At 49.1% G+C, this 10971-nt stretch overlaps 1 protein-coding gene across 1 annotated transcript in view; it reads right to left on the reverse strand.

Moving 5' to 3' along the window:
• CNKSR1 (connector enhancer of kinase suppressor of Ras 1) overlaps positions 1 to 10971 on the reverse strand; it is a 40665-nt gene that overhangs the window by 8741 nt on the left and 20953 nt on the right. The window contains exons 12-14 of the mRNA XM_075197754.1: positions 2990 to 3163; positions 1404 to 1483; positions 1254 to 1325 (exon numbers count right to left, since the gene is read on the reverse strand). Of these exons, the coding sequence (XP_075053855.1) occupies positions 1254 to 1325; positions 1404 to 1483; positions 2990 to 3163 (326 nt within the window). The remainder of the gene's footprint in view (positions 1 to 1253; positions 1326 to 1403; positions 1484 to 2989; positions 3164 to 10971) is intronic.

A 10971-nucleotide genomic window follows, 5' to 3' on the forward strand; every position in this document is an offset into this window, starting at 1 on the left:
AGTGATCAGCCACAACATTAAAACCACCTTCTTAATATTGTGTAGGACTCCCTTGTGCCACCAAAACAGCTCTGACCCATCGAGGCAAGGACTCCACAAGACCTCTAGAGGTGTCCTGTGGTATCTGGCACCAAGACGTTAGCAGCAGAACCTTTAAGTCCTGTGAGTTGCGAGGTGAGGTCTCCATGGCTCACACTTGTTTTTCCGGCACATCCCACAGATACTTGATCGGATTGAGATCTGGGGAATTTGGAGGCCAAGTCAACAACTTGAACTCTGTCATGTTCCTCAAACCATTCCTGAACAATTGTGACAGTGTGGATTATCCTGCTGAAAGAGGCCACTACCATCTGGGAATATCGTTGCCATGAAGGGGTGTATTTGGTCTGCAACAATGTTTAAGTATGTGGTACGTGTCAAGGTAACATCCACAAGCATGACAGGACCCAAAATTTCCCAGCAGAACCTTGCCCAGAGAATCACACTGCCTCCGCCGGCTTGCTATCTTCCCATAGTGTATCCTAATGCTATCCCTTCACTAGGCAAACACATCCACCTGTCCAAATGATATATGTAAAAGAAAACAGGATTAATCAGATCAGGCCACCTTCTTCCATTGCTCCATGGTCCACTTATGGTGCTCACGTGCCCATTGTAGGTGTTTTCGACAGTGGACAGGGGCCAGCATGGGCACCCTGACTAGTCTGTGATGCACTTTGTGTTCTGACACCTTTCTATTATACCCAGCATTAACTTTCAGCAATTTGTGCTACAGTATCTCTTCTATTGGATTGGACCTGACGGGTTAATCTTCGCTCCCCACATGCATCAATAAACCTTGGGCACCCATGACCCTGTGGCCGGTCCACCGATTGTCCTTCCTTGAAACACTTTTGGTAGGTACTAAGCACTGCATACTGGAAACACCCCACAAGACCTACCGTTTTGAAGATTCTCTGACCCAGTCTAGCCATCACAATTTGGCCCTTGTCAAAGTTGATCAGACCCTTACGTTTGCCCATTTTTCCTGCTTCCAACAGTCAACTTTAAGAACGGACTATCCCACCCACTCACACATATAATGAGATAATCCATGTTATTCACTTCAAAGTGGTTTTAATGTTGTGGATGATCAGTGTGTATATATAAACCTGGTTTATATATACACAAACAAATATTATTTTACTTATTTTTGTATCAAATGAATAGGTTGATTTCAAAAGTTTAAATTTACAGGATTAGGATCCACTCACTTTTTCATTTCAGTCAGATTATCTGCAGCAAACACAAATGTTTTGTATGTGGGGTGAGTCAGTTGAAATTCACTGGAGGATAAAAGAATACAATCTGGTTACCCACACTCTATCACTATTGATCCTTATTTAGCTCTTTCACATACTCACTATTTCTTTTTGTGCTTTGCTTCCAATGGACTCTCCAGTTTATATAAAGATACATTTATCAATCCCAGGGCTTTCTCATCCTACAGATAGTTGTATGTATAAAGGAAGGAATATACAGTTAAGAGACTTTTAAATAGTATATCACATATACACACACATGTATGAAATGTTGGGCCTCACCAAGAATGCACAAAAAGGCTGGGCAGGGGTGGGGAATAGATTATGACAATTTATAAAGTAGATGAAAAGAGAAAACCATGGACGTTCCTTTCATACTTGTAATGGTCATATCTTTTTCCACAAAGTTTATTGAACACAGCAATTAGGGAATGTGTGTGACATTTAGGTTGCCGTAGAGGCTAACATTGTTTAGTAGGTGTTTGAAGGCTTTAAGGTTCAAAATATTTTATAAAAAGGGTGTGTGCCTCATTGACACTCTGCATATCAGTGAGATTGTGACAAGACCAGGCCTTACGTTGAGACCATCAGGCCAGCCCGGTCTGTCAATCAAGGGAACAAATGAACAACAGCAGCCCACTGTTATTAAATGCCGCCCAGTGGCCAGATCCAGTACTGTTGTGGTGTCCAGAAAGGGAGGGGGAGGCAGCTCACAGGAATTGAGCAACAGCTTGGACCCTGTGACATCAAAAAAGAGTGGAAGGGATTAAAAACAGGAGGGTCATGCCTATCTAAAATCAGGAGATGGACTCTGGCTGTTTACTGACCATTGTTCCAGCACCTCTCCAACCCACGGAAACAGCAGGTGGTAGACCACTGATATCATGTTCTACCTCCACCCCAGTTACCACATAGACTCTACAAACCACCAATAAAAAGGGACCATGGCCAGGGGGGGGGTAGGGGGTGTTGACCCAGGGAGGGGGCAAGGATAGGGTGACTGTGGAAGAGACAAAAAGGGACTCCTGGAGGAAGGGTTGTTGTTGGCAAATCTTGGAAGAGCAAGGTCTTGGATTGATTGAGAGTAACTGTATTCTCTCAGGGCCAGAAAGGATTGCTGAAGCAGCAGCTTCTTCAGACAGAGCAGGCAGTGTACCTCTTGGACTGATTCTGTCGCCACTACCTCGGGAGACACTCACAGATTCTGGGGAATTGATGAACTTACATCGGTAGGTAGAATACCCAGGATTCCACCAAGCTGGTGGAGAGTTGGCCATGGGGCCAGGATCTTCAAGATACACAGACCCATCTTACAGACCGGAACCTTTGGCCCACTTGGATTGTCATCTGTGGACTTTATTGCCGGGTATTTGTGCCTGCTAGGACTCTGTGCTGGGAGGTAACCTGCTGGGGACTTTCAAACACCAGTGTCCTCATAGAGATGAAGGAACATGACTGGTCTTTTAAATAGAATATACATCTGTGCCCAAGATGCAGCAGACGAGAGGCACCTGATCCTCGAATAACTTAAAATTTATGACTTTGTTAATAAATAATGCAAAAATGTTCACCATGTGCAGTGTCAGTTCTATGGCTACAATCTAGTCTCTGTAACACTATAACCTTATAACCTTATATGACAATTGTAAATGAGTATAGAAAAGTCAAACACTTTATATATAACACACCTGTGGAGCATTGTACCAGTAAAATCTATCTCTCTTCAGTGCACACCAGCAGCGTTTCCACTTCTGGGACATAAAGCCAACATTTTCTTTTCTCTTCCACAGCCAGCCATCACAATCTGGACTTCCCAAGTCTCGGCAGGATATCCGTCGACGACTCAGCTTGGTTACTCCTGGGTGTCAAGAACAGATAATGGATAAAGATTTCAGGTTTAAGATAAAAAAATAATACTGTATTACAGAAGCTTGAACAATCGTCACACCCACATATCACCTTCCTTGGTTCTCTTTCTCACCCACCTCCTCCTCTTGTGGATATATCCACAACTATGGGCACTACAAATTCCCTCTAATCACGAACACTCCTTTGACTCCTACATTTTGCACCCATTATGTACCTCCAACGCGTCCAACCTCATTCTCAACTCTCCAATATCCACCTTCCTCTTTTCCTTCGCACTCTAGAATGCTAGATCTGTCTGTAATTAACGAGCATACAGTATATCCATGACTTATTCCTCTCTAATTCCCTCATTCTCTTTGCCATTACTGAAGCTTGGCTCTTCCCTGCCAACAATGCTTCTCCTGCAGTTCTCTCCTATGGGTGACCCTCATTCACCCTTCTCAACTGAGTGGCCAACAAGGTGGTGGAGTAGGCCTTCCTACTCTCCCCTGGATAAGCCTTCAAAGACATTCCCCCAAAACCAACCCTCTCTTCTTTTAAGATCAAACCATCCACACCACCTTCACGTCAGTTATCTACTGCACACCAAGCAGTGATTGAAGTGGGAGTGTATATGGTAGTATGCCATACCGATACTTCTACTGCCTTCATTATGAAATGATCAAATTCTATTCATTCACCTACATTTCTCAAACCACCACTTCTATATGTCCACTTCGACCACTGACACCAAGCCCAGTCTCCCAAGTCTCTGACAACTTTGCAACCTGGCTCTCACTTCCTGTAACACTGACCTACCCCTTTCATTGTTGAGGATCTCAACATCCCTATCAACTACCCTTTCGACACTGCCAACTTCCTCAAAGTTCTTCCTCTGGCCTATCCCGGTGGATTTCTTCTCCCATGCATCGCGAAGGACACTTCCAGGACCTTGCGTTCCCTCATCTTTCTTCCATCTCGAGCATCTCCAACTCAGCATACCCACTCTCCAATCACAACCTCCTTTAGTTATGTCTCACCTAGCCTCCTACACCCAAGTCTATGTGCAAACAGTCGGTGGTACTCTGTATCCCGATACTTGGGTTACCGACAGAGTATACCTACAAAAAAAATACAAAAAAAACACCACGAAAAGTCAAATCATGGCATACCTAAAATGTACACTTACCTTGACAGCAAAGGAGGACATTACCGAAAGACCTGCTATGCGACTGCTGTAAAATCCAAAGATACTGGATGCCGGCGCTTCATTGTGTCTTTACCAAAGACAGCGACATGTACATTTCAAGAGGTACGGTGACATCAGGATTAAGGGTTTAGGGTTGGGGTTTAGGGTTAGGGTTACCCGGTGTCAAACGTTGCTGTCCTCGGTGAAGTCACAATCAAGCTCCAGCATCTTCGGATTTTACAGCAGCCGCATAGCAGGTCTTTAGGTAATGTCCTCCGTCGGTGTCAAGGTAACTGTACATTTTAATTATGCCATGATTTAACTCTTCGTGCTTTTTTTGTTGGTATACTCTGTGTCGGTATCCCAAGCATCGGGTTACCGTACCCCACCCCAAACAGTGACCCCCAAATGTCTGCTGCCAGATCGCTTCTCGGCCTCACTTGCATCATTTCTCTCTCCTATTACTACCTAGTCATGTGATGCACTTATGCTGCAGTTTTTCTATAACTATAAATTTACCACAGTCCTAAACCAGGCAGCTCAAGCCATCTAACATCGTCTCCGTCAATTCAACCCCCAAACTTGGCACTCAAATCAGACGCACCACCTGCAAATGTGCTCCAATATTGCCAAGCATAAACTGAATACACCAACTTAATCCACTACAAATGTATCCTGGTTTCTTACTAGGATGAACTCTTTTGCTAAGTAAACCATACTTTAAGTCCCCTGTAAGTCTACCAACAGAATGCATCTCTTTGCCACTTTCAACTCACCCCTCCTCCTTTTCTAACTGCTTTCACCAACTTCAAATGCAAAATTGACCATATCCTTAAAGAAATCTCCTATCACCAGATCAAACACTCTACACTCACCTCCCTCCTCCATTCTAATATTTTTCTCTTGTTACAAAAGACAAGATTTTTGCACTTACCTCTATCCCCTCAACATAGCCACTGGACCACAGTCCCTCCATTACTCACCCACTCCTAACCTCAAGAAACGTCAATCAGGCCAACAAATGAACGTCCTCTCTGCTTTTCTCTCTTTATACATCTTGTCTTGGTGAATGAATATGCTCCTTCAGCCTCCACTACTACATCTATGCAACACCCAAATATACCTCTGCTCCCCCACCTTCTCATATACTTTCCAACACCTCCACGTGAATGTCCTTGTGCTAATTACAACTCAGAATGTCCAAAACAAAGCTCAATCATCTTCCTTCCTCCCAGTGTCACTACTCCCACTGACATCACACTCTTCATATTACCCCATGCCCACTATCTTGGTTGTCATCTTTGACACCAACCGGAGCTTTACTCTATGTGACGAGATGAGGGTGTTGGGATACTAAAACTAGAGATCTAGTCCGCTGGACACCCCTTCTCATCCAAAATGGTGTTTAATATTACTTGTATTGTACATGTATTTGATGATTTATTTTCTATTGTGCACATTCTTAAATTATGCCAGGTAGGGTGATAAATATAATTATCCTTAGTATTCGTATATTGTAATGCAATAATAGTACTAGTAGTAACTGTGGGATTGGTAGTTTTGTAACAGAGAATCTACTGTTAAAGTCAAAATAATAATAATAATAATAATAATAATAATAATAATAATACAATTCATAGAGTGCAAACTGAATTGCAAAGTTATTTTAAATATACAGTAATTTACAAATTGTTTATTTGTGAATAGTCTATTTGACCTCCAAAATAGCCACTGTACATATTCCGTGAAACAATGGTAATTCACCACTGTTTTGTAAGCTTCTCATGTGAACTCTGTGATGACATAATTTTGCTTAGACACACGCACCATTGTTAAAAGTTTATAAATTGGCCTGCAACCAAACCGGTCTCTCTCTCTGCGAAGAAATCATGGGTTGCAGGTAGCAATTAAACTGAGCTGAGTACTGTTCTATTTGCTGTAACTGAAAATGTAATAAGTAAACTTCTATTTTCTGCAAAATCAACAATTGGAATGGACAATATACATTTATTCAAGAACCAATATAAACACTACGCACAGAGAAATCAAATGTTAATTTGGCTCTGAATTAAGGAGCAGGAAAATGTTATCTTTATTAACAAATTCCTAAGGTGGGGAGTTGCTGTGAGTGATCCAACTTGGGAGAAAAAAAGGTAGATAATGTCAGAAGAGGAAACACACTAATGCAGAATGAAATCTGTCTCACTCCTGATCGCACCTTGCACGTTTGGTCACATGGTTCTTAAGTCTCCAAGGACTTGGTCGCTTTGTGAACCCACCCAAAGTGAGATGGCATAGGACTCTGTCCCTACCACCAGGGTAGAGGAGTGAAAAGCGTGGCTCAGCAGTAGGGATGAGCACTGGATGTAACTGCAATGAGGATGCATCAGAGAGCTAGAGGCAAAGACGCTGGTGAAAAACAGAAATGTGTTTTGTGCAGTGCTATGAATCCCTTGGTATTGATGCAAAGTGTTACTGTATCACACTACCCATTTCTTCTATTCTTCTATTTTGATAGAAAGACATCTTTATAGCAGTAATTTTTATCATGTGAAAATGCAACTCTACGATAATACAGTCCTGACCAACAGATTCCCTCATGGCTTAAAATAAATATTTGGCAATCTGGTCCAGACCCTACACAATACAATATTTACAAGCTAAATTCCCAAATTGAGGGAGATGGTATGTTTATATGCAGGGCCTGATCAACCACTAGGCTGCAGCCTGGGGCGCTGGGTCCAGGGGGCGCGACGCTGCGGGTATTTATTTACATTCATTTTCCTTTTTTTTTTTTTTTTTCCCATTCATTTTTTTTCGGGGTGGGGGAGGGGTCACCGCCAAGGGGGAGGGAGGGTGGAGGGCTCGACGATCAAAAGTATTGGTGGTTAGCAACAGGCAGCCAATCGCTAGGCTGCCTGTTGCTGTGCAGCAGACGGGAAGCAGGAAGTCTTCACTTCCTGTCTGCTGATCTGAGGAGTGAGGAGCGACGCTGGCCGGCACAACTACAGGTAAGTGAAGGGGTAGGGGGGGGGGGGTACTGCCCTGCATATCTATAGGGAGGGGAGGAACTGCCCTGCATATCTATAGGGAGGGGGGGAACTGCCCTGCATATCTATAGGGAGGGGGGGAACTGCCCTGCATATCTATAGGGAGGGGGGGGGAACTGCCCTGCATATCTATAGGGAGGGGGGACTGCCCTGCATATCTATAGGGAGGGGGGGCAGGAACTGCCCTGCATATCTATAAGGAGGGGGGGCGGGAACTGCCCTGCATATCTATAAGGAGGGGGGGGGCGGGAACTGCCCTGCATATCTATAGGGAGGGGGGGGGGGGAACTGCCCTGCATATCTATAGGGAGGGGGGGGGGGAACTGCCCTGCATATCTATAGGGAGGGGGGGGGGGGGGAACTGCCCTGCATATCTATAGGGAGGGGGGGGGGGGGAACTGCCCTGCATATCTATAGGGAGGGGGGGGGGGGGGGAACTGCCCTGCATATCTATAGGGAGGGGGGGGGGGACTGCCCTGCATATCTATAGGGAGGGGGGGAGAACTGATCTGCATATCTATAGGGAGGGGGGGGAACTGCCCTGCATATCTATAGGGAGGGGGGGGGAAACTGCCCTGCATATCTATAAGGAGGGGGGGGGAAACTGCCCTGCATATCTATAAGGAGGGGGGGGGGGGAAACTGCCCTGCATATCTATAAGGAGGGGGGGGGGGCGGGAACTGCCCTGCATATCTATAAGGAGGGGGGGCGGGAACTGCCCTGCATATCTATAAGGAGGGGGGGAGGGGCGGGAACTGCCCTGCATATCTATAAGGAGGGGGGGAGGGGCGGGAACTGCCCTGCATATCTATAAGGAGGGGGGGAGGGGCGGGAACTGCCCTGCATATCTATAAGGAGGGGGGGGCGGGGCGGGAACTGCCCTGCATATCTATAAGGAGGGGGGGGCGGGAATTGCCCTGCATATCTATAAGGAGGGGGGGGGGCGGGAATTGCCCTGCATATCTATAGGGAGGGGGGGCGGGAACTGCCCCGCATATCTATAGGGAGGGGGGGCGGGAACTGCCCCGCATATCTATAGGGAGGGGGGGCGGGAACTGCCCCGCATATCTATAGGGAGGGGGGGCGGGAACTGCCCCGCATATCTATAGGGAGGGGGGACGACGACTGCCCCGCATATCTATAGGGAGGGAGGGGGGGGGGAACTGCCCCGCATATCTATAGGGAGGGGGGACGACGACTGCCCCGCATATCTATAGGGAGGGGGGGGACGACGACTGCCCCGCATATCTATAGGGGGGGGACGACGACTGCCCCGCATATCTATAGGGAGGGGGGGCGGGAACTGCCCCGCATATCTATAGGGAGGGGGGACGACGACTGCCCCGCATATCTATAGGGAGGGGGGACGACGACTGCCCCGCATATCTATAGGGAGGGAGGGGGGGGGGGGGGGAACTGCCCCGCATATCTATAGGGAGGGGGGACGACGACTGCCCCGCATATCTATAGGGAGGGGGGGCGGGAACTGCCCCGCATATCTATAGGGAGGGGGGACGACGACTGCCCCGCATATCTATAGGGAGGGAGGGGGGGGGGGGGGAACTGCCCCGCATATCTATAGGGAGGGGGGACGACGACTGCCCCGCATATCTATAGGGAGGGGGGGGACGACGACTGCCCCGCATATCTATAGGGGGGGGGACGACGACTGCCCCGCATATCTATAGGGAGGGGGGGCGGGAACTGCCCCGCATATCTATAGGGAGGGGGGACGACGACTGCCCCGCATATCTATAGGGAGGGGGGACGACGACTGCCCCGCATATCTATAGGGAGGGAGGGGGGGGGGGGGGGGAACTGCCCCGCATATCTATAGGGAGGGGGGACGACGACTGCCCCGCATATCTATAGGGAGGGGGGACGACGACTGCCCCGCATATCTATAGGGAGGGGGGGGGGGGGGGACGACTGCCCCGCATATCTATAGGGAGGGGGGGGACGACTGCCCCGCATATCTATGGGGAGGGGGGGGGACGACTGCCCCGCATATCTATGGGGAGGAGGGGACTGCCCCGCATATCTATGGGGAGGAGGGGACTGCCCCGCATATCTATGGGGAGGAGGGGACTGCCCCGCATATCTATGGGGAGGAGGGGACTGCCCCGCATATCTATGGGGAGGAGGGGACTGCCCCGCATATCTATGGGGAGGAGGGGACTGCCCCGCATATCTATGGGGAGGAGGGGACTGCCCCGCATATCTATGGGGAGGAGGGGACTGCCCCGCATATCTATGGGGAGGAGGGGACTGCCCCGCATATCTATGGGGAGGAGGGGACTGCCCCGCATATCTATGGGGAGGAGGGGACTGCCCGCATATCTATGGGGAGGAGGGGACTGCCCCGCATATCTATGGGGAGGAGGGGACTGCCCTGCATATCTATGGGGAGGAGGGGACTGCCCTGCATATCTATGGGGAGGAGGGGACTGCCCTGCATATCTATAGGGAGGGGTGGGGGGGGGGGGAACTGCCCTGCATATCTATAGGGAGGGGTGGGGGGGGGAACTGCCCTGCATATCTATAGGGAGGGGTGGGGGGGAACTGCCCTGCATATCTATAGGGGACGGGGGAACTGCCCTGCATATCTATAGGGGACGGGACGACTGCCCTGCATATCTATAGGGAGGAGGGGACTGCCCTGCATATCTATGGGGAGGAGGGGACTGCCCTGCATATCTATAGGGAGGGGTGGGGGGGGGGGGGAACTGCCCTGCATATCTATAGGGAGGGGTGGGGGGGGGAACTGCCCTGCATATCTATAGGGAGGGGTGGGGGGGGAACTGCCCTGCATATCTATAGGGGACGGGGGAACTGCCCTGCATATCTATAGGGGACGGGACGACTGCCCTGCATATCTATAGGGAGGAGGGGACTGCCCTGCATATCTATGGGGAGGAGGGGACTGCCCTGCATATCTATAGGGAGGGGTGGGGGGGGGGGGAACTGCCCTGCATATCTATAGGGAGGGGTGGGGGGGGGAACTGCCCTGCATATCTATAGGGAGGGGTGGGGGGGGAACTGCCCTGCATATCTATAGGGGACGGGGGAACTGCCCTGCATATCTATAGGGGACGGGACGACTGCCCTGCATATCTATAGGGAGGAGGGGACTGCCCTGCATATCTATAGGGAGGAGGGGACTGCCCTGCATATCTATAGGGAGGAGGGGACTGCCCTGCATATCTATAGGGAGGAGGGGACTGCCCTGCATATCTATAGGGAGGGAGGAACTGCCCTGCATATCTATAGGGAGGGAGGAACTGCCCTGCATATCTATAGGGAGGGAGGAACTGCCCTGCATATCTATAGGGAGGGAGGAACTGCCCTGCATATCTATAGGGAGGGAGGAACTGCCCTGCATATCTATAGGGAGGGAGGAACTGCCCTGCATATCTATAGGGAGGGAGGAACTGCCCTGCATATCTATAGGGAGGGAGGAACTGCCCTGCATATCTATAGGGAGGGAGGAACTGCCCTGCATATCTATAGGGAGGGAGGAACTGCCCTGCATATCTATAGGGAGGGAGGAACTGCCCTGCATATCTATAGGGAGGGAGGAACA

This window comes from Mixophyes fleayi, chromosome 2 (genome assembly GCF_038048845.1).
Source record: "Mixophyes fleayi isolate aMixFle1 chromosome 2, aMixFle1.hap1, whole genome shotgun sequence".
Classification (NCBI taxonomy): Eukaryota; Metazoa; Chordata; class Amphibia; order Anura; family Limnodynastidae; genus Mixophyes; species Mixophyes fleayi.